We start from the raw sequence: 23,083 nt of genomic DNA, 5'->3' as shown, positions 1-23,083 counted from the left end.
ACATGAGTAAGAAAGAAAGTCATGCGCCATTTTGGTTATAGAAGCTCCCCAGTGAAATGATTGATGCAACTCACAGTGCAATCATGAAGAGGGCTGACATTGAAGAAGTTCCGTACTCAGATTCGGATTACATATCGACACACGTTCAGCTCAGCGATGTGTCTGGTGCATCAAAAGCCAAGTTCCTACCAGCGTTTTTTGCAACTCTTGTTGTTGCGCTTGGACCATTTAATTTTGGGTTTGCTCTTGGATACTCTGCCCCTGTCGAACCCAAAATGGCTGACACTTCAAGCAAGGTGTATCTAGATAAGGGTGACTTTTCATGGTTTGCGGTATGTGTCTTATTTGTCAAAATTATCTGTTGTAAGTTTCCGCAGTCTATTATTGTACGTAACAAGGTCCTGTTGACGTCAACAAACAAAAGCCCCTCACCTTTCTTGTGACCAATTGATCTTTTCAGTGGAAAGATTGTCGAGAGTACCTCTTTGTTCAACAACTATTTTGAAGAATTGTGAAATCTGTTTGCAACTTTATGAGTTTTCCCTACGGCCAATTTTTTCAAATAGGTTTAGCAGCTTTGTTGTTTTCAAAATATGTACTTCTACTTCTTCTTCGTACTTAAAAATGGAACCTTCTTGTTGTGATTTCCCTTCATGACTTTTGTTTTCCATCAAGACCAAACCCTAAGGGTCACACAAGGAATGGATTTTTCTTTCATAAAATATTTAACTGTCTCTTCATTATTCAGAGCCAACCCAAAGTCCACTTAACAACTTCATTCTTCCACTTGAGATAAATAATACCTAAAAATTTTAACAATATAAGTCCATTTAATTTTTTAATTAGTAAAAATTGTCGTCTGTCACTAGTTTTGTTGCCTGTCCCAGATTGTTTTCTTGAAAAAAAGTTTTATTTCAGTTTCTCTGAGTCTGAGGGTTAAAATTTGATGAAAATGGTAAACCTTCTAATCAAACACAAGTTGAGGCTTCGAAAGTTAATTGAACCAACTCCTGATCTGGTGGACATCAATTTTTTTCAATACACATTAGGTTTTGAAACATTAAATGATTGGTTCTTCTTACAGTAGTAGAATATCAGATACCAAAGTACCAGGGGCGGCTGGGAGTAAATTTTTTTTGGTATTACTTTTTCAAACGTATGGAAAATGCATGAAAAAGGAAAATTAACAATTTCTAAATGAAGGAATTTTGAACCTCCTCAGCTGGAGGGGTATAGGGGTTTTGCAACACCCCCCCTCCCCAATTTGGCCCAGCCATACTTTGGGGAAATATGCATATCTTCAATTGACTCTAAACAACAAACAAAAAGTCACTAAAAGACATAAATTGGTCGGGTATACACATTTTTGTAAGCAACTAAGAATCTGAGCGAATGCTGAAAGTTTTAAGTTAATTGGCAATTTTATTGCTGTATCTCCTAGAAAATAAATGCAGATACTTCCTTGCTAGCATATCAAAAAGAAATCTATGAAGAGCCTGATTTCCTGTTGGTCGTTTTAAACAAACTGGAGGGCTCTAACATTTGTCTGAAGGGCTTTCGAGTGGTGATTAGTCGTGAAAAATATTTGGCGGCCCCTTCCTCTGAGCCACCATGTGGGCCCGTTATTAGAATCACAATTGTAATAACGGAAACCACTGCGTGAAAGCCCTCTGAACACATTCAAGGTTCAGTTCAGTTCATCATTCATTTCAAATGCCTTTACATAAGCAACTTGCAACATTTTGAATAGCTACAGTTTACAAATGTACAAATAAAATTTGAAAGGATGCAGGCTAAAAATTTATTTTAGAAAAATACATGACGAGATATATCTGGCACAGTCTTTCAGTTCGAGACGTTGCTAGTGAGTTAATTCCACCTGTTTCAAAATAATTAGAGATACAAAATAATAACACTTTGAACACCCAGACGATGGTCATTCACTTGATCTTTCACAACACAATTCATTTTGAAACAGCTAACTTACAAGCAAAATCATAAAAAAGCACTGGCAAAAGGTAAATGGCCGCGTTATCAGAATCCCAGAAGTAATAACGGGGCTGCTAGGCTCCTTTATTTCAAGGACCAAGAACAATTGAATTTTACGTCATCGGTGAGTCCGGTGACAAAGACTTTGCTGTTTCCGTTATTAGAAACGTGAAAGTAATAATGAGACCGGGAGCCTCAAACTAGCTTTGAACCATTTGAAATACCATTGAAAAACATAATAGGCTTCCTGTGGTTAAGGATTAGCAGGTAATTATCATCCCCATTCAGATGAATAGAGGACAGATACCATATTATTTCTACGTCATTGGTTGTGTCTAGCAGATGAATGCACCAAACTGATAAAGACTTTGGAAAAAGTGTTATTACAGTAATAACGGTAATAACACTGCCCGTCGCCCCTGCAAAGTACAAACAAAAGAACACTACAAAAAAATATCCTATTACCCCTGCTGAAAATTCATGAGTTTGCCTTTTTACAGCGTACAAAAAAAACAATTCAGATCCAGGTGCATATGCCTACAAAATAATAAATTTTAAACAATAAAATTGCACATAAGTAATGTTTCAACAGTAGAAAATGGAAATTTTAACAGCTATTCAATGTCAACTTCCTCAGGATCCGAACCGTTATCCTGGGTAAAGCATGTAAACATTGTATGTCCCCAAAGCCTCCTCCCCCTCCATCCCAATTTCGCAGTCCCTGACTAAAAATGAAACAACTGAATAATGCAAAATACTAGAGGTTATATGACAGTGAATGTGTAGCCAAGCATGTTGACAGAGATTCAAAATAAAACTTCATGTCAATTTTTATTTGCAGTTGAATTTTTGTCTGCCATATTTTGAAAATGAATATCATTATATTTTAGTCTTTGCTTGGTGTAGGGGCAATTGCTGGTGCCTTCTTTGGAGGTTGGATGATAGATTACTTTGGCAGAAAAACTGCATTGATGTTGTATTCTGTACCGTTTGCAGCAGGCTGGCTGCTTATAAGCAATGCAACTAATGTTCCAATGGTTTTTGCTGGTAGGCTCCTAACCGGGGTAGCAGTAGGAGCTACTTCTCTGACTGTTCCGGTGAGAACAAAAATAAATCATTTTCAATAACTGAGTCAGGCAAACTTTGATGAAGTCAATACTAAATCATATTTTATGTTAGAAGTAATATAAATGTAAATGTTATTTGTGTTCATTGCAATGAGCAAGCTAGTTGTCATTTTAAACATCATTTTGAGACAAGAAACTTAAGGAACATCTTGAAAAATCATAAAAGATCTGTTAAAATTCAGTTTTTATAGACTTTTAAATTTTTGCAAATTATCCAACTTTCACAATTCTTCTATTCATGGAAAAAGATACTTTAGTCTGATAAACCTGTAATGTTCCAAAGGTAGCTATTACTTATTTTACTTTTCTCATTTGATTGATTTAATTTGTCATTGATTTCTCATTTGATGCTGATGTTGAACATTGTACCATATTTATTATCAATTTATGTTGATGTATGCATGAGCTACCAAAAGATAAGTATAATAAGGACTTACTTGAGATTCTATTCAAACAGATTATGTCATCATTATCAAGCTCTCTCCCTCTCCTTCTCCCATAATCAGCTGTTGAAACCATTTGAAAACCAATCCCTTTTTCTGGACTTCCTCCTGAATAATCCCTAATCTATTTTTTTAGGAATTCAATCAACATATAAATTTGTTTCAAATTAATGATAAATTGCAATTTATACTTTTCTATTCGTAGCTAGAATGATGTGACTGTTTGTAACTTGCATGGATGAAATCTATATCACAACTTTCTGTTCTAGGTGTACATTGCAGAAATTTCCCCTCCAGTTTTCCGGGGTGGTCTTGGGTCAGTAAATCAGTTGGCAGTAACTTTGGGTGTCTTGATTGCCTACATAACAGGGACAAATATGAGCTGGGAGAATACTGCTCTGTTAGCAGTTGGACCAGTAACACTTCTTTTGCTTTTGATGCTTTTCATGCCAGAAACTCCAAGATGGTTACTTGCTAACAACCAGAGATTTTTAGCTCTCAAAGAATTAGCTTGGCTCAGAGGGAATAATTATGATGTGGAGGAAGAGTGCTTTGAAATTGAGTCCAACCTTGGTAATAACCTTCATATTTTTTATTAAATGACAAAGCTGCATTGACTCCAGAAAGATGCAGTGGATGAAATCACATTTCTGACTTGCAATACTTTGCAATTTCTGACTTTTTTACTTTGTGGATCAGTTTTATAGTACAGATTAAAACTTCCTTGATGCCAGGATATTTAAAGAAATTGAAACTTTGGTCTTATATCCATAATACTGCAAATTTTAACCTTGTTATTTCAAGAGCTACCTGCTCTGAAATATAATCCATTTGTATTTTTAGATATGCAAGAAAAGATGACACTTAGTGAATTTGGCCAGCCAGCCCTGCTTAAGCCACTTGTTGTTGGTGTTATGATGATGATTTTCCAACAACTGAGTGGAGTCAATGCAATTATGTTTTATTCCACAAATATTTTCTTGGAAGCAGGTGTCCAGAATTCCAGTTTGGTCTCAATACTTGTAGGTTTAGCTCAGTTTCTTGCAACTGCAGTTGCCTGCCTTATTGTTGATAAAGCCGGAAGAAGAATTCTGCTTCTGATTGGTGGTTTTGGAATGTGTGTTTGTAATACCGGTCTTGGGCTCTATTATGATTTAAAGAAAAATACAAATTCTACAAGTGAAGCAAAAGGCTTAGAATCTGTTCAACATTCTATTCCACTGGAACATATTACATGGCTTGCAATTGGAAGTGCTATCCTTTTCATTGTTTTATTTTCTATTGGTTGGGGTCCACTGCCATGGCTCCTTATGTCTGAAATCTTTCCCCCAAGAGCAAAAGGACTTGCTAGTGGAATATGCACCTTCGTCAATTGGCTGTTTGTTTTTCTTGTCACAAAGAACTTTCCAAGTATGATTAACGCATTCACTGAACAAGGAACCTTCTGGTTTTTTGCTGGCTTCTGTCTCCTTAGCTTCATCTTTGTGTACTTTTATGTACCAGAGACAAAGGGTAGAACATTAGAAGAAATTGAACATTACTTTACTGAAGGAAAGTTTCCAACTGAGGACAATACTAGATAATATAGAATATTTGCAGAAAAAAATTACTCAAAGACTAAATGCACTTTAAAAGAATAGACCTCAAATCATAAATCATTCATTATGTAAGTTGAGCTAATTGTGATTCTCACAGGCCATGGTTTTTTAAATGAAAAACTTCTTATTTTTTTTAACTTACATTCCTCAAAAAGAATATTTGAGATGTATTAAGGTGTTTAGAGGGGGGGGGGTTTATTCAGCATGGACAATCACACTCCCTAGACCCTCTATAGAATCATTTGACAAGCCAGTTACCACCCTTGCCAAATCATGTCTTGCCCCCAAGAGACACATTATTAAATGGCTTATGGAGAAACATTGCCCAGCTGAATTGCAAAGTTTCTTTTAGACAAAACAATATACAATATATATACCTTCAAAACTTTTCCCAACACCAAATAAATTGTTTACCAATTGTGGGACTCATACATTGGAAAATTGTGGTCAGATCTGTATTATAATAAGTTCCTGAGGGCCTTCAATTATTTCTCTTAATGTTTTAGGTTTTTTTCTGTTCACCTTCCATTGCTTAATAACAATGCGGGAAGTGTATTTCTCATGAAAAGGTTTAGCTTTGTAGTAACTTGTGGGGTTCAACTTGTAGCAACTGATGTTATTTCTCATTATACATTTTTTTCATTTTTTTGCAAGATGTACTTCGTTTGAAGTGTAATGAATGTCACTTTTCTTCAAAAAAGTGCTCAATCATTTTAAACATGTAGAAAAATAGGTATCTATGTTGTTATTATCTTTGCTGTAACTTTGATTCAAATGGTGCAAATAACTTAATATGCTAAGAAATGTAGAAGAAAATTAATTACAGAGTTTTTTCTGCTTTGTGCTTGAGAGCATACTTTGGACAGCATTTCAACATCACCAACATGATCACAATTAATGATTTTAGATGTACAAATTAGATGGCTCTAACATTAGGTTTCCAAAACTCAAGGGTAATAATAAAATGTGAAAGTCGTTTGACATGGCTAGCAGCTAGTTTAATATTCAACTTTGAATTGTGAAACAGCAAAAGAAAAAAAGAGAAAAACCCCTCAATGAACTATCCATGTATCAAATTATTATCAAATTACAGCAATTTTTGGCTTGACTAGATTTTTCACTTCAAACCTTGTTGAAAGCAGCTACATCCACACTTTGAACCTGAAAAAAAGATAAATAACATGCTTGATGATGACTCATTGCAGATAAGCTCTTTCATAGTATAAGATAAATGTAACTATTATTAAGTTTTAAACAAGAGATTCGCAAATATTTTAGTCCTACAAACACTTAAGTACATTCAAAGGTTGTGGTAAAAAAGTACAGTAAAGGCATTTTAAAAATTTTTGCTAATTATTTCGATGCCAACATATGAAAATATTTGAAAGAAAATATGGTAATTCATTTCTTCAAAACTGACTCTAAGCTGAAGAAATTACCACATAAAAAAATCAGAATGCCAAGCCACAGCCAAGTAATCAAGAAGGACAAGGGAGGGCAAGCATTAACAAGAATTGAGATGGTGACTATATCTTAGTGTAACTACAGTTTGTTTTGTAGAGTCATTTTACTGTATAACTTTCTAAGAATTTAAAACAGAAACAAAGGGGTTAATGTCTAAGCCAATTATGAATTAAATCAGTGCTATATTCCAATCTAGATAGATAGCTATCGAAATAAATTTAAGGTAAAGTGTTGCTTTGATAAATTATTTGAAAAATACTTCACTTAAATATTGGGGCATTTTTGGTGATTTTGATATTGTAGGTACTCAAAGGCACAAATAAACCCTTTTTGAAATAAGTGATTAACTTGTCACATTTAAATACTATAAAAGAAGAATGAGACTCACATGATCTTCAAATTCTGTAATTGCTTCCTCTAAAAAGTCTGTTCCAACTTTCTCATCTTCAACAACACATGCAATTTGTAGCTTTTTTATACCAAAGGCAACAGGAACAAGTTTTGCTAAATTGAAGCAAGGAAAAGGTAATATTACATCAAGGACCAAACAATCTTGTTTATTTGTTGAATTTACTCAATAGTTTGTGTATACATGATATTATTGTGAAAGTGATACTGTTTGGAAAAAAATATTCCATTTTCAAGTGTACCCTTGAAGCATTATCACAAATCGTAAATCCCAAAATGACTAGAAACCCATTGAGCATATGACACCCCATGATGATTATTTTTTGACATAATTCAGTAACTTCCAATTCATTGAGGCATTTGAATGATATTAACTGATCAACACATTCACAATATAGCTAGCCAAAAAGAATAAATGCTTACAGTTTTTATTAGTTAACAACTAACTGAAAAACTTACAAGCTCCCCAGACAAGACCATCTGTTTTAATTCCTCTGACAAGCCTTTCCATTTCTTCTAAATCTGTATCATCAGCCCACTAGGGAAAAAAGGAAGCCACTTTTAGCTAGAATCTGCATAACACATTTTCCAAAAATTTAATGGGCACATTTGCTACATTATCTTTATAAAATACTACACTTATATTCATGGAAAATACTTTTAATCAAAACAAAATAAATAGGAAAGAAACTGTAAACAAACATACTGGTTTGACATCCAAAAGAATGTTTGACTTTGGAACTAAGGCAGGCTCTGTGAAAGGAAGAAAAACATTTAAGATGTTGCATAAATGTCCAAATTAAAATGTTCAAAGGCATTATTGAGAATTTGGATGGAAAGTAAAATTTGGAATGGAGGGTGCTGTTAGTTCTTAGATTTTGAGAAAATAAGCCAACTATTTGTCACATAAACCTTACAATCACTTTTAGGTGACAAAATCTTTCAAGTCAATAAGGTTTAATAAAATCATTTAGCTAGAGTGGCTCTTTAAAGTTTTGGAACAATTAAAGAAGCAACAAAAAATTCATTTTAACTTGTAAACATAGGTCAATTTCTATGACTCATTTTAAAAAAGAATACTTAGGACTTACTCTTTGATTTCTTTTCGTGGTATTTTTCCAGCAACTTTTTTCTTTCTGTGTCATCTTCTTTTTCGTCTTCCTCAGATTCTGAGTCAAACAGATCAAAATCATCATCTTCTTCTTTTGGCTTTGCACTTTCTTCCTTTACACTTGGCTTTGTTCCCTCAATCTTGTTTACTCTTAACTCTAATTCATTCATTTTCTTTGTAAGCATAAGTACCACTTAAAGGAGAAAATATAGAAAAAAACTGCATAAATGCACAATTTTGCCCTTTTGAGAAAAGTTTCTAGCTTGATTTACAGGCTGGTTAGTAAATTTTCTAGGTGGAAAATGGATGAGTACTTTAGCATATTGGAATGCATGTTGATGTGTTATCCAAGTCTCACCAAAGATTCATATAATACTTTCCAATATGTAATTGGTGCAAAAACTTTTTAAGGTAAACAATAAAAGTAGCTGGAATATTTTAACATTAATTAGAATGCATTTCCAAAAGCTTAAGCTGTGCAACTGTGTATACATAATTCTGTTGACTAGCATCAAAATATTTTTATTATAAGGTGTCTTGACATTAAGCACTACGTTGTGCTACACTGTAAGTGATCTTAGGTTTTGATCACTCAAGAACTTCAGCTTTGAATTAAAAGTTTGAAAGCAATACTAAATGCAAATAAGGCAAATATCATGGATACTTATGCTGAGAAAATTTTGGGAAAAGGATAAAATTTTCTTGGATATTTTTGTGGCCATACAGTTGGTCAGGCAACACAAAGGAACATAAACCTTCCTGTGCTGTATGAAACTTTCTCTTACTGAACAGCTTATTTGGCACTTTTTTTACATAAGGAACACACAAAATTTATGTATACAATTGTGGTGAAAGCAGCAAGCAATTAGCACCATCTTGTCTCAAACTTCATCATTTTGTCTATGTTGTTGAATCATGAATATCTTTTGTGCTTTTAAGAGGTATGCCAAAATAAGGCACATCTTATTGTCAGAGGGGTAGTGAAACTTGCCCTTTCCCTCTCTCCCTTATAAAACCAAAGCAACAGCACCCCTAATTAGGCCAAAATCTACACATCTAATTTGAAAACAACTTACTCTGTCTGAGCTCATTATTCTCTTTCTGTAGTGCTGCAACTGTATTGTCAGATACTGCTGTACCAGAACCAGGTGCCTGGTGGATGGAGGAAGAAAATACAGCTTAGAGTGAAGGTTTTTATATAAATAAAAAATCCTTGTTCAGATAAGAGTGCCATTTAGTCTTATCCTTTGCAACACTGAGAATAGTAAATCTAATGAGAACATTTCATTTTTTTCACATTAAACCAAAAAATTTAAGCAACTTGCAGTTTGCATTTGATTGTCCAGGAGGATGTTCAAATGTTGTTACCTCAGTCAGAGATTTTTTGATATTATTTCTTGCTTTGGCAATCTCATCAATCAGTGATGATGCTGCTGTACTTGACACCTAGCAAATAGCAACATAAACATCATCATGATGAGATCATTAGGCAAGGAAATAGCCGATAGTTAAAACATTTTTTAAGTTGTTGATCCTTGTTTCGATCAATTTTGGAAGTTAAAGTTTTTGTCAATGCATTGGAAATTGGGGAAATTTCTGTTTTGGGAAAAACAAAATCACAAATTGAGAAAATTTTGCCATATGAAAGACCTGTTTAATTGTGCATTTGAATTAAATATAATCATTCTAAATAACTTAACATGGACTATGAGCCATGAAAAAGTAAAGCTAAAAGACATTTTGTGTCACAGATTTGCAGGGGTTACTATTTCAACTTGCAGAGCCAAATATTTTGAGCATGATAAACATTAAAAATAAATCTTAGGACGTAACCACAAAATTGCTAATAAGCCTGTAGTGAACTGGAATGATACTATTTTAGGCATATAATTTTGAAGTCTAGCCTATTAGGCATAGAAAAACCATTTTGCCCATTTCTGCTATTTATATTTGAACTTTCTCTGCTTTTTCTCAACATGATTATGTCATTGTTTAATATGGCAGTTTGATAATTGGCCTTCATAAAATTTCTTTGAATTTGATTGTTCGAAATAGTAATTCATTGCCTTCTTTGTGGGTGCATCTGGTGTGATCTTAAAATATGTCCAAATAGTTTCACTTTTTTCAATATTTCCAAAGGTAGGTTATTTTTTCTTTTACATTTTTGCTTCATTTCATTAATCCTCATGTTTCAGAGCTTCAAACAAGGAATTGAAACATAGGAATTCAAAAAGGCTCCCAATAAGGATCAGGGGGTGATTTCTTCATTTCTACAGCATAAATTTCTTATATTACATATGTTTAAAATTTATTGTATCCTTAACTTAGTTGTGTATGTAGAGTGGAATATCATATGATGACCACAAACCCTGTATCATAAAATCTCAATTAAAAAATGTCAAGTTTGTGTTTCAAATAACTCACAGAGGAAAGTTTAACAAACTCATGCACATGCACGTAGCATTTCTGTTTTTTTTTTAATGATACAATCGTTTTGTTGTGTATATTTAAAAAACAAGATTTGCCTTATTCTATCTTCTGTTCCCTTTGAAATATTTTTACTCGTAGTTATTAGCAAAAATATTCGCATATCCTGTCAAGAAATTGATTTTTTTTCTTCGTATATCTGTCAGCGCTATGCTTATTGGGGGAATTAATATACAGACAAAAACTATTAGTGCAATTTTGATTTAATTTAGGCCTATGATTTTTTTATTACCTTTCCACCAGAACCGCTTTCGCCGGCTAAATGGAGTTGGTATTGAGCTTCAGCCTCTTCATACTTTGGCTTTTCAAACCAAATACTCTCGTGCATCATTTCTGTACCGGTCATTTTGTCTGGAAACTCAGATCTTCTCGGGAGACTCCTCTACGAAGGGCCTTGTCTAGAAAAAGAACGTCAGCCACGTGCGAGGCATTCTTGTGCGGAGGAGAAATTGTTGTTGCTGTTTAGATGATACTTTTTCATAGAGATTGTTCTTCTCAAAATCCTGGAATTGGCTCCCTTTGAGCTTATTAATTTATGCACCTATTAGATGAAAAATTTTTTTGAGGGGGTCAATAGCTCTTTAATGATATTCAAGATTTTTCGGTTTTTTTGTTGACTATGGGCTACTTTCATTTCTGGTCCCTTTACAATTTTGCAAAACAAAAGGAGTTTTTCATAACTTTTTCCCAGTGTCTCTAAAAATATCAAACAACAGCATAAATCAAAGCACAAAATATATTTTAGTTCAAAATAGTGATATTTTCATTTTCTTCAGAAGCTTCTTCATCAATGTCTCATTTAACTCGCTGCTGAATGTGTTTTCAGTATAATGATGGATCAAATGAAATTATATCTGAGTTTACTTCAGGAGAGATCTTGTGGAACTTCCTTCAATTTCTCATCTCTTCCTTTATTCATGACGTTTTCTCCCCATTTCCCTTATGGCACTGTCCCACTGCTCAGTATTACAGTTATTTCATTGCTTATCTCGGCTTTCAAACTGAGAAAATCATGCAGATTTTCTTAAAGCTTCATGTTAAGAAATTATATCCACAAATGTTGACTCCATCTTTTAATATACGATAAAATATATACAATTTAACTACATGCTTCAATCATCCATCAAAAATACTACCGCTAATTCTCGTTTTTTTACACCACTAAATCTGAAAATTACAGATATCTATATTTATCTATGTTGCATTTACTTCTATAAGTTAAAATCTTTTATAAGAGTAAAATACTTACTAGTTATGGGAATCTTTAAACACTCACTTAATAACTACTGCCATTTATAAACATGCAGCGTTGTGACTGGGTGACTTATTTTCAAAGTTGTCGTATTTTCGTCAGTATAGGCTTCTGCTTTGAATTTGCATTTATTTTAGGCTTTTGCGATTTTTTTCTAATTTTGATGATAAATTTCAACCATTCGTGTTTCAGTATTACCAATTACTCGTGTCGTTAATGCTGCAGCCATCCCTAAACCTTGAGGTAAATATTAGAAAACCAAACTAGATAGTGACATATTTTAGTTGTGAAACGAGAAAATCAAGGCGACAGTGGGATGCATCTGCACCATAAGGGCGAGCATTTTTTATGGCAAACCGTGTTTTCAGGGCAACAGTGGAAATTATCTTTACAATCGATGCCATTCTCAAGCATGCAGCATGCAAAGTTCGATCTAGAAATACTGTTTGATACACATGTCGATTCAGAAGGGCATCTTGTCGGAATCGTAGCATTCGTGGAACATTTAACAGAATCTTCTTTCAAATTGGTAAATAATGGCTCGGCAAGAGTAGCATCTAAAAGAGAAAACAGAAATTGCTCATATCTTATAATGGAGACGTTTATAAACGATGTCACTGATTCAAGGGCAACAAATGAAGTCAAAGACAATCATGACCAATTCTAACGGAAAAGATTGAAAGGATAGGGGGTATGGGAGTGCACACTGGTCTGCTGCAATAAGGGTTAATAATGTACACAGATAACAGGACGCATATATCCAAAGATATGGGACAAAACGCCATACCCAGAAGCCAGGGAGGTTCTAAGAAAGTACAAAGGGTGCATCGAACACCAGTTTGTATGGGGGAAAGGGAAAAGAGCAAGCGTAGAATTACTTTGATCACTTTGGAGACAGGAGTGCTAGGGTACACTTTAGGTACTGAAGGTTAAGGGTGATGTAGAAGGGCCGAAGGATACTGAAAATAAAGGAAGTTGTCGATATAGTAACGAATTGAAAGGCTAGAAAAATACAGGATAATATGTAGCTTGAAGTACAAGGCATACCGGGCGTATATTTGTAGAAACAAAGCCTCTTCAAGATCATTAACATTCTTTATACATGACATTAAAGTATATGATCTAGAGTTCCTAGAACTTTTATCACTTGTAGTTCGAGCTGGAGTTTGTTAGAGTGTTAGAGATAATCTATCAGTATTGAGAGAGCTCCTCCTTTAAGAAAATCCCTGCAAACAAATCCCCTTTTATATCTGCCATTCTGGTAGTTTGTATCTTTATATTGTCATTAATTTTGATGTAATCTGTTGTAATTAATTAATGACATTTGCATTGTAAAAGTATCCGGTACATAGCAACGAAGAACACTCTAACTCGGACTTCAATACTCCATTTTCTCTTCTCACGTTTCGAACATAACATAACGAAACGGGCGCCTGCCCAACATAACGTCAATACGAGGCTAATAACGTCACATGCATGAATTGGAATTTTAAAACAAAATGAACTGAACTGAGCATACTTTCTGGGAGGCTATAGCCTCGCTGAACCCAAAGATCTCGTTTTTTCAAGATGGATGCAATTTTGGCAGCAATCTGTTTCCCAAGGAGAATCGAACCAGCTAAACCGTAATGCTGAAAAACATTTAACATGTAAGAATCTTTTTAACAATTAAAAGGTTATATCCAACATGCTACTAATTGTTTCACAAGATGCTTTCGGGCAATAATCACCTTTAGTTAAACACTTTGTATTTAGATCAAGTTTACGGAGGTAGCCTTCCATTAATGCACTCAGGTGATAGTGTCATGTAAAGTATAAAAAACAAAATGGGCTCTTTTGTTTGAAACAAAAAACTTTTTATCATACTTTTAACGCAGGTTTGACTCTTTTCATACCTTAACCCAAAGCTGAGAGTTAAAAAAATAGCGCATTTCAAAAAAAAGACTTTAAAATTCCTTTAAACATACTTAAATACCAATTTTAAAATACAGTCAACACTGTACTTTGTCTAAGCTTTCTGCTCTTAGAACGTTACTAAAGAAATGCAACTATCTTGAGTCCAAGCCAATACTGAACAAGGATCAAGAATGAAATAATAAAGGTTTGCCTCTCTATGCATACCACATCCTTAGGCTTTTTCATCATGAAACAGTTCTTAAAAGGTATTTTGCCACATTTCTCGACAATAAAGCTGTATAAATCAATCACATCCACCGGAGAAGCCTTAGACATCACTCTGTGAAAAATGAAATTGTCAAAATTCTTACCGAGAAAAAGAATCAATTAACTCAAATCATTTTCGCAGAATCATAAATATTTATAACTGACAATATAATGGACACGATTAGTGATTGCATACTATACAAAAAATTGATTTTCTAACTTGAGATATTCTTATTGTTTATGCCACCTCTCAAACGGGATGTTCCTTTTTCTTGTAGATAAATTTTAAGTACGACTGAGAAAAGTTTTACTGAAAACTAACTATGAAACAAGTATATATATATATCAGTTGAGCTATTAAGGATAGAATAAATTATAGTTACTCAAATTATCAAAAGTCTCTATCTGACGTAAATAAAAAACGGTTCTTCTACTTTCCAAGTACGCATATATAAATGATTTCGTTCTTGTCATACATTATAGAAAGGCATCTTTGTACCAATAAACTGAGAAAAATAGCATTGTTCGAAAATGTTCATTCACTTACTTTTTGGCAATATCGTTGTACTTGACAACAAGTTTATTTTTCTTTTCATCGTACGGGACTGGTGTCGTTAATGAAAACGCTATTCCTGCCCCAGTTTTTAAAAGTATCTTCTTCAAACGGCCTAAATTTCTTGCATATGTAGTTTCGTCGTTAAATTCCTACAAACATGAAGCAAAAGACGAAGGGTCATACAGAATGTTTGTATTGAAAAAATGCCAACGGATTAATTACCGAAAATCGAAATTGGAGCTTCATCCTTACCACCAACTTCAAAGGCCACCCTGCGCATGACGGAGCAAATCAACAACTTAATTAGAAATAATGGGAAATATTAAAAAAATATGCGACCCTGGCTCCTACCGTAATTAAAAAGATACCTGACTTAGAGTGAAAAGAACAAACTATGAAAAAACATGAATGTTGGTAAAGAATGTTAGAAGCTTAATGTACCAGTGACATAAATAATGATAAGGTTTCTGTGGAAGTGAAAATTTATCTCAAAAATCGGATTTGTTAACTTTGGAAATATAAACAGGCCACTAAATGAAAGCACACGGAAATTTAATACGCTTGCCCATCTCTCAACTAGCTCAATGTCTCCAGTATATCACTACAGTGAATTTACGTAATAAAGACATGTTTCAGTAGGAGTTTTAATTGATAATCGCCTTAAAGTTTTCATGAAGCCTCTAGCAGCCTGTGAGAAGGGAGGATCTTTTCTCCTCTAAAGTCTGGGCATATTCTTGTCTTGGATTTTTTAATTTGCTTGTTTTCAAAGAATCTTCTCACGGAGTTTAAGCAGTTCTATCTAAATAAAATAGCTGATTGAATATAAAATTGCTGTTGATTGCTGAAGATGGAAGATGAAAATATCTTGTGGTTCCTTCAGAGCCACTTGTCTTTAAACGTTTAGGGAACATACAAGATGCATCAATTGATACTTTCTTGCATTTATACGTTTTTTGCAAATAAATCAGTCACAGAGTAATAGCATCAAAAGTAACTGCATTAAAACCAAGAATCGTTATTTACCTCTGGAAATTTGCCTGAATAGTCAATATCGTGCATACCAAAGTTGAAAACAATAGCATCAAACCTTGTAGGCGTTAGGTTTGTTGTTGACAAAATGAGTTGAATGCATTTCAGCCCATAACTCGAGTCCAAGGCACATCCTCCTTTTGAAAACGGAGATACTTGCACGGCGCATCTGCCTTGAAGAGCAGCAGCCACTGTGTAGGAGGACCTGTGTAGAATAAAAAGTCTACATCCATGAATAGATTACAACTCGGTAACAAACCGCTGAAATAAAACTATTTTTATTACTGAAGATTCAGTAAAACCATGCCCCTATGATGCGGCCGATGGGGAGTTGGTAAAGTAAATTGTTTCCTGCTACCAAATATGGCACAAAGCAAACGTGCATAGACAGCAGAACGTTTTGCAACTCCTGCGCTCTCAAGAGACTAGGTATTTTTGCAAGTGTTTATTGAAAACTAAACAGAAAATTGAATATATTGTTTGCAAATAAACCATCCAATTTTCAAAAGTCAGACGCTGGTCAAACGAGCCATTCATTTAGACACCAATTTAAAGTCCTGCTACAAAGGCCGTGGAAGAAACAATATAGCCTATGATGGGAAGTATATTATTTTTCAGAGCTGCATAAACATGTCCTTAAAAAATTTCATATAAATATCATGTTTTTGCTGCAGAGGTTAACTGTTAAATTCTGACTTTTAAACGCATTTGATTTTTTCTGCCAAGACTTTGGCAGACGCAATAACCCTCTAGTTTGAATCAATTTCGATTAAAATTAAGGATGTCCTTAGTTTTCACAAACAGTATTCGTCAAAATTCTTACGATGGGAGAGGCGTTGCTAAGATATCACTTTAACTTGGCATATTCAGTAAAATGCCAAAAATTCAAAGAAAATTTTCACCATAAAAAAATCAAAATCGCGAGAGGTTTAAGAACGCCAGCCCTTGACACCACTAAAAGTTCAAATTTATAGGCAGCCAATAGAATGGTGGTCAGAGTTTTGCTTTAGACTTAGATCAATTTTCGTACCCCCTTTTAACATTTATATCAAATGTCCTTGGATTGCATAAAAAAGAAAGGCAATCTAGGACTTACCCTAATGTTATTGAATCACCGATGAGAAGGCAGTTTGGCAGTCGTTTATTGGAAGACAGAGGGGGTCCTGGTTTACACACACGTGAGGACTTTACAGTCTTGTTTATCAGGACGTCTTCACTTCCGAATTCTGTTGATGGTTTCTGAGCTGGCACTTGCTTTCCAGCATCCACGTTATTTGAAGTCACAAAAGGAGATGTTGACGAAGATGATGATGGGAAATCTAGTGGAGATGGCGATATTTGGTTCGATGATTGGACTGTTGGCTGTTGTGTCATGCCTGCGCTTGCTACCGTATAATTATATGCTGGATGTATCATTTGGCGTTTGTAGAAGATTGTGTCTGCATTGGTATTCCATAGCCTGCGATTCAGAACATAAGGGGAATCAACGGTAGATCATCAAAGCACACTGTTAGCAAATTGACTGCAACTGCATCATAACAAAATTTTGAGCGGTAATTTGTATTCACACACCCTTGAAGCAACACTGCAATTAGACGCAGTATATAAAGTATGATATGCTCACTTTTTTGACAACAGCAACAATGAATCGAACACATTCTTTGTCAAAATCAACTATTAAAACATTAAAACATTGAATCTATAATCACATAATAGGACTCTGCCTTCTCTAGTAAGATAACGTAGTAAGATAATGCAATTTGTACCTTGCTTTTCCATGGAAATGATGTTTTAGATCTTGTATATATCGCTGAGAACCTTCCTTTGGCAAGTACAGTGAAGGTTCCTCGTCTTCGTCAATATCTTTAAGCACATCTGAGTCGTCATCCTTCATCATCTAGTCATCAAAGATTGACTATTAAACACAAATTATTAAGAAAACAAGGATTCAGTGAATACTAGGACACCTAATTCTTCATACTGTAAATTTTAGAAACATGCAAAGATTTAATCGTGTAATGCCAAAATAGAACCAGTTATAGCCAAAGATAGGTGGAGCCTCGAATATTTTTTCTTCAACCTTAGCGATGCTTAGAAATATCGGCGTTTCTGATAAATGCACCTATAAATATGTAAAAATTAAATTCTATATTAAATCAAATGTCCGGAAAAGAAAATTCAGCAACAAGTATCTTTATAAGAGAAAATTCACAAAATCTATGTAAGTCAATTGTTTTTAAGATCTTGGAATTCAGGACGCACACCGGCCACCAAATTTAAACTATTATCAGTTCTTTAAACGATGGTAAATATCTATATATAGCCAGGTGGGTAAGAGTACCGATAGCGCCCTATGCACCAAATAAATTTTCTTTTCGATAGCGGCCTGTGCATTTCCTTTTCATCTTTCAAATTTCTCATGCTGGCAAAAGAATTTGGTTACCGCTAGAGTTATATCACGCGAGGAAAGAAACTATTTAGTTTATCTTAATCATCGAACTCTACTAGCAACTCAAATCCAAGAATTTGACCTGATGTAGAACAAAACAGCTTATCTTACCTGGAACACTCTGTTGGCAAATTGTTCATTGTCTCTGATTTCCAAAATTTCGTCAATATTTTCCAAATGCTTGAGCTCGGAATCTCCAAAGCTCCATCGATGCCTGTTTAAAAAAAGTACAATAATGTCTCAAAATGTTTTGAACATAATGAAAATTGAAACAACAGATGCTAACTTTAATAATTGAAATTCATACCTTTATAAATATGCTTAAATGAAATCAATGGCTTTGACATTTGACGGTTTATTTTTCGTACTGTGAAGAGTAAATCACACAGTGTATAAAGTAACGACACTGAGAATTTGATCGAAAGGTAGTAACTTACTTTTGCTTATATTTGGAGTGTTTTCCTGTCTTGGTTATATGAATCTGTAAGAAGTTAGAAAGAAGTCGCAGGGAATTGATCATTTGCTGTAGTTATGGAATTGTGAAACGGTAAATAGTTACTGATTCATCAAAACGAAATGTTTCTTATTGCAGTTAAGTGGCAAGCGAACCTAATGTTAAGGGCTCTCTTTAGGATTCGTTCGCCCGTGTTTGGTGGGCCAGCCCCAGGTATCCAGGTTGCTTGACCTGCAGAGGGTGAGCTGAAAGTTGAGCTTTAATGACAAGCGTTAATGAAAAACCGCAATGAGCAAAGTAACGAGAAGCAAGGTCATCTCGAGGATAATGTCATGTTTTAAAGGAAGTGTATTCGAGCATTCAGTTACATCGCATTCTGTTCAAATATACAGAAAGATTCTTAAATATATTTAACAACTCGATTGAAAAAGCAAAACTCACTGCATCTGCGGCATGTTTGTTATGTTTCCGGCCGGTCGATCGATGATGTTTTTTATGCCTCAGTGTCTTTCCATGAGCAAATCTTTCATAACTTGAGACAACTAACGCCAAAATTAAAGCTTCGCACAAGAATTTCATGTCAAATCTTTATGCCTAACCCAGAAAAAGGGTTTCTACTGTAACTTAAAAGTACAGCAGATAGTATCGCAAGAATTCAGGTGACTGTATTGAAACCCAGTGAACTGAGAGAAGGGCGCGCCAAAACAAAAGCAGGCAATTCAAACATGCTGCATTAAAAATATACTAAAATAGTGTTGATTGCCAAGCATTGGTTTGAGTGTATCTAGGATCTAGGGCAGACAGCGACCGGTCGAGACATCATGTGCATTCACCATTTCCGGGAGAAAAGGCCTGGTAACCACGTAAAGTTTTTAAGAACCATATATAAACAAGGAAAGCAGAGAATATTACAGATTGATGAGGCTAAACGGTTTTTGGAGAGGGGGGGGGGATTTAAAGGTGCTAAAAAGAGCACGGTGATCTCTATTCGCTTTTAAGTACACATTTTTTCAGGAAATAAGTTATTTTAGCATTTTTTATCAGCATCCAAAATTGGTGATAGAGATACCGAGTTCGATCAGATAAAAAAAACACAAAAGGGGAAAGGCCTATCAGAAAAATTGCCAACGCAAAGTGCTGGCATCGTAAAAACCTACTTTTCGGACCATGTTATTTTTGGACCAATCTGAATGAACAGAGCAGAATGCCTTCGTAAAGTCGGCTAAATCTCTTATGAGTAAATTGACCCTATGATAAAACCTTAAGTGTAATGAAAGAATACTGTTGTATAGGCTTTATTCGCAATTCTAGAGCCAAAACATATTATAGAAACTTTGAAGGGATGGGTCTTCTGCTTATCTGACTACATCCGATGCTCATCTGTTCAAGATTCGCCGGTCCATAATAATTTATAGAATAAGTGGAAAATTTTCGGCAGTACAGAATTTGAATATGGTTTTGAAAAAGGCACACATTTTGAAACATACGAAAGCTTTTTGTCTGTAAAAGAATTCAAAACATGATCAAAATCTATTAGCTAGGGAATCAAGTTATGGCTCAAAATAGGCCCATCAGCACAAAACTGCAAGGGTTGCCCTTTGTTGTTTAGATCCTTGAAGTGAATATTTGCAAAGACCATTAATTCGTTTCTCGAAAAGATCCACTAAGAGGTGCGAAACTGTCAATTTGGAGACACAGTTTTTACTTTACACAAACATTGCTGGCAGAAGTACAGAAACCAACCCCATGGTATACGACTGTAAAGAACATTCGCACACAAGGAGAAAGATAAATTATTGCACACTATTCAAGCACATGAAATAAAAGGCCATTTGTAGAATTTAATCTCGGGGATTTTCACAACAAATTTTTTATTCTACAACATATCACTTCAAATACACATTTACAACAGATGTACATCGCAGTGGGGATAAATGCAGTGGGGCAGTTAGCTAGGATCACTGCAAAGTGCATGTTTTATAACTATCATCTTTTTATGTTAACAATGTCATATTAAAATTGATTACTCAGCATCAAGGACCAAACAGCTCCAATTCATCTACCTATTTTGAGACATGACCATATTTTCAGTTCCATTATTCAGTTAACAGACGACTACAACCATTAGCCAAATAAACAAAGATGTACTTGATGGGGATTCCTGTGGCACAGCAGTCATTTTAAACATAGTAAGTGATTTGTCCCATCCACATTTATTTGCATTAGAGAAGAGGAAATCACTTAACACAAGCTTAACACAATGAATTTGTTGTCCCTGAAGAAAGGCCATGTTGTAACAGTACCACAATGGCATTAATTATTTTCGTTAAATGGGCACTGTGTATAATACATTGGGTTAATAATGCATTAGAGTACCGGGGCAGCCATTGTTAACGTGGTCCAAAATCCTTTGCCTCAATTCTCCTGATTGTTGACGAAGTGCATTTGCCAGCGCATTCAATTCAATGTTCTTCTCTTTCAACTGCTGCACTCGCACTTCGAGCTGAGCCTCTCTCTCAAGTTTCTTCTTGCGACATTTAGATGCAGCGACTCTATTCTTCAACTTTTTCCGCTCCCTTTTGACAATTTCTTGAACCTCCAGATCGATCGGGGGTAATGGTAACATAGCAAGCCGTGAGCCTTTTTCTCTATCGACCTTGCTTTGTGTGTACGGGTTTGGCACCATGCTTGGTTGGGCCATGTCATATAAAATGTGTGCGTTTGATTCGAGTATAGTCTCAGTATTACCTATCCGCTCATAGACTCCTTCATGGCTGTCATTACCACTCTGGAACATAGAATTAGGGCTGACGGATGTTTTTAATGATCTTTCGTTGTTTTGCTTGACAGTGAGTCTAGACTGATGTTGCCTCATGTCCAATAAGCTAGATTCAGCCTCAGTCTGGACCAAAAGATGTCTCTCTGCTTCCAGATTGCCCGGTACTTGTTGCATTGGTTCAAGAAAATGTTCCATGCCAAAAACAAATGAATGAGATTCGTTGTCATCAATGTCGTCTCTTGATTTTGGTAATATGGATTCCAACGCGCGGTTAGTTTCGGTGATAAAGCGAAAGTCATCTTGAGATATAATTGGTGATAAAGCTTTTGCATTCCGATTTGAATTCAGTTCGAGTTGTGACATTAAAGATTGAGCTGTGTTATTGGAACCCCGCTGGGGCATTGATTGTAGTACCCCTTCATCTTGTTGAGACATGATCAGTCGTTCGAGCTCCGGCGATTCCAGCTTCAGCAAGTTCAGCTCTGGGGACCCGAGTATCGGGGTATGTCCTGTTCCCCCGAAACTCTGTAGCACGCATTCTGAGGACGGTTCCAATTTCAGATCGAGAGATTCTCTTGATTTTTGTAGTCGCAAAGCATTATGTCCTGCGAATGCACTGTGGACAACATGGTGACTTAACTCTCGAAGTGTCCCGGCATCACACACGAGAAACTGCGCTGGAATGCCGCCATGGATCTCCATAAGTGAAGCCGATAAACTGGAAACCAGAAAACCTAAAACTACAAGCCTCGGCTAATTTATCTGTCTCACATAATAACAGATTAATTGGCTCGCTTACTCCATACTTCTGACCATCTTTCTGATTTGAGACTCCCCATTTAGGAATTTCTCTCCTATGAGGTAATATTCGAAATTGTTTCGAACTGCCTGAAATGATTTCCGTGTGCGCAGGCAAAAACGCGTGAAAGCATTGTCATGCACATGCGAGTGTAAACGCACCGATAACTTCCCGTTTTTGGGAAGATTAAGACGGAAATTTAAATCCATTTCTTGTAGCATTCATTAAACGCAAACTATGTCCGAGGCAGTTTTCTTGCCTAAAGCTAGTTGTCTTCAACGCTAAAAAGATTTGAGATTATAAGATCATAAGATTGCAATCTCTGACATTGAATAGTACAAGGGATCTCCTAGCAAGGATCGCTTCAGTTGGTGCTCTGCGTCCTGTAAGATGAGTCTGCAAATTAGCAGGTGATTCAGCTGGTATGTAAGCGCCTTGAGCTTTCAGTAGCTTCAACATCCTTGATTCACGCAGTGTCACCTCATTTGTAAGCTGCTGTGAAAACGTCCACCAAAAACACAATCTACCGGACATTGATGTACATGAAAAGCGTTTAAGAAACTTTAGTAACCAGGCTCGGCGAGTAAATACGAAAGCTTATAAGAATTGCTAATAGCTAAAGAATGCTTTTTGTAAATAGCTAAAAAATGCTTTTCTGACTTATAGAGGGAACAAAACTTTCGAACTGGATGACTTTGAACAATTTTGGGTAAATTTCTCAGAAAACGCCAGCAAAACTTTGCTAAAATTGAGGAAAACATTATGCATTATCAATAATATACAATAATTGATAGATACTAAGAATTCATTTTCTTCTTAGATCACTCCTTTCAATTAAAGAAATGACAATTTCTTATCAAAAAGAAATTTTTTATTACAAACTAAGAAATTTTTCTTTCGAATCAGCAAAGTTTGATTACACTTGTTATTTTTGTTTAAATGTTTACAGGACAAAACAATTCAGTAGCTCATCCA

General features: G+C 35.2%; 4 protein-coding genes across 5 annotated transcripts; 1 reads left to right on the top strand and 3 right to left on the bottom strand.

Moving 5' to 3' along the window:
- Nucleotides 1–56: 56 nt before the first annotated feature.
- LOC135689778 (solute carrier family 2, facilitated glucose transporter member 8) lies at nucleotides 57–5,975 on the top strand. Its single transcript, XM_065207120.2, has 4 exons — nucleotides 57–332; nucleotides 2,880–3,086; nucleotides 3,829–4,132; nucleotides 4,403–5,975. The coding sequence occupies exons 1-4, from the start codon at nucleotides 57–59 to the stop codon at nucleotides 5,140–5,142; spliced, it is 1,527 nt and encodes a 508-aa protein (XP_065063192.2). The 3' UTR covers nucleotides 5,143–5,975.
- A 238-nt stretch (nucleotides 5,976–6,213) lies between these two features.
- On the bottom strand, nucleotides 6,214–11,046 carry LOC135689781 (elongation factor 1-delta). 2 transcript variants are annotated; one of them, XM_065207124.2, is made up of 8 exons: nucleotides 10,860–11,045; nucleotides 9,509–9,586; nucleotides 9,217–9,292; nucleotides 8,121–8,333; nucleotides 7,736–7,782; nucleotides 7,489–7,567; nucleotides 7,010–7,125; nucleotides 6,214–6,318 (listed from the first exon to the last, which is right to left on the bottom strand). In XM_065207124.2, the coding sequence occupies exons 1-8, from the start codon at nucleotides 10,971–10,973 to the stop codon at nucleotides 6,280–6,282; spliced, it is 762 nt and encodes a 253-aa protein (XP_065063196.2). In that variant the 5' UTR covers nucleotides 10,974–11,045; the 3' UTR covers nucleotides 6,214–6,279. The 2 variants fall into 2 exon arrangements, with proteins under 2 accessions (XP_065063196.2, XP_065063197.2); XM_065207125.2 differs by lacking the exon at nucleotides 9,509–9,586 and having other exon boundaries at nucleotides 10,860–11,046.
- A 107-nt stretch (nucleotides 11,047–11,153) lies between these two features.
- On the bottom strand, nucleotides 11,154–19,264 carry LOC135689777 (uncharacterized). The gene is made up of 10 exons (XM_065207119.2): nucleotides 18,972–19,264; nucleotides 18,514–18,557; nucleotides 18,188–18,290; nucleotides 17,394–17,524; nucleotides 16,724–17,086; nucleotides 15,622–15,832; nucleotides 14,590–14,747; nucleotides 14,001–14,115; nucleotides 13,399–13,510; nucleotides 11,154–12,436 (listed from the first exon to the last, which is right to left on the bottom strand). The coding sequence occupies exons 1-10, from the start codon at nucleotides 19,107–19,109 to the stop codon at nucleotides 12,180–12,182; spliced, it is 1,632 nt and encodes a 543-aa protein (XP_065063191.2). The 5' UTR covers nucleotides 19,110–19,264; the 3' UTR covers nucleotides 11,154–12,179.
- A 1,085-nt stretch (nucleotides 19,265–20,349) lies between these two features.
- Nucleotides 20,350–23,042, bottom strand: LOC135689783 (uncharacterized). The gene has a single exon (XM_065207127.2). It carries the CDS (start codon nucleotides 22,009–22,011, stop codon nucleotides 20,887–20,889), a length of 1,125 nt encoding a protein of 374 aa, XP_065063199.2. The 5' UTR covers nucleotides 22,012–23,042; the 3' UTR covers nucleotides 20,350–20,886.
- Between the last annotated feature and the right edge of the window lie 41 nt (nucleotides 23,043–23,083).

Source organism: Rhopilema esculentum, chromosome 5, assembly GCF_057945365.1.
Source record: "Rhopilema esculentum isolate cy_ngs chromosome 5, ASM5794536v1, whole genome shotgun sequence".
Lineage (NCBI taxonomy): Eukaryota > Metazoa > Cnidaria > Scyphozoa > Rhizostomeae > Rhizostomatidae > Rhopilema > Rhopilema esculentum.
The sequence above is the reverse complement of the archived record's forward strand: the minus strand, read 5'-3'. Positions and strand labels throughout refer to the sequence as shown.

What these genes read in the sequence shown, in the direction of transcription:
- LOC135689777 (XM_065207119.2), bottom strand. Translation starts at nt 19,109, where the DNA reads ATGAAATTCTTGTGCGAAGCTTTAATTTTGGCGTTAGTTGTCTCAAGT. An exon ending in GGTGATTCAATAACATTAGG is followed by an intron (nt 15,833 to 16,723) that starts GTAAGTCCTAGA and finishes TATTCTACACAG; the next exon opens with GTCCTCCTACACAGTGGCTG. An exon ending in ATTCAGGCAAATTTCCAGAG is followed by an intron (nt 14,748 to 15,621) that starts GTAAATAACGAT and finishes TCATGTTTGTAG; the next exon opens with GAATTTAACGACGAAACTAC.
- LOC135689781 (XM_065207124.2), bottom strand. Translation starts at nt 10,973, where the DNA reads ATGACCGGTACAGAAATGATGCACGAGAGTATTTGGTTTGAAAAGCCA. An exon ending in AAAGCGGTTCTGGTGGAAAG is followed by an intron (nt 9,587 to 10,859) that starts GTAATAAAAAAA and finishes GCTATTTGCTAG; the next exon opens with GTGTCAAGTACAGCAGCATC. An exon ending in TGGTCTTGTCTGGGGAGCTT is followed by an intron (nt 7,126 to 7,488) that starts GTAAGTTTTTCA and finishes GCTTCAATTTAG; the next exon opens with CAAAACTTGTTCCTGTTGCC.
- LOC135689783 (XM_065207127.2), bottom strand. Translation starts at nt 22,011, where the DNA reads ATGGAGATCCATGGCGGCATTCCAGCGCAGTTTCTCGTGTGTGATGCC.
- LOC135689778 (XM_065207120.2), top strand. Translation starts at nt 57, where the DNA reads ATGATTGATGCAACTCACAGTGCAATCATGAAGAGGGCTGACATTGAA. An exon ending in GTGACTTTTCATGGTTTGCG is followed by an intron (nt 333 to 2,879) that starts GTATGTGTCTTA and finishes ATTATATTTTAG; the next exon opens with TCTTTGCTTGGTGTAGGGGC. An exon ending in CTACTTCTCTGACTGTTCCG is followed by an intron (nt 3,087 to 3,828) that starts GTGAGAACAAAA and finishes TTTCTGTTCTAG; the next exon opens with GTGTACATTGCAGAAATTTC.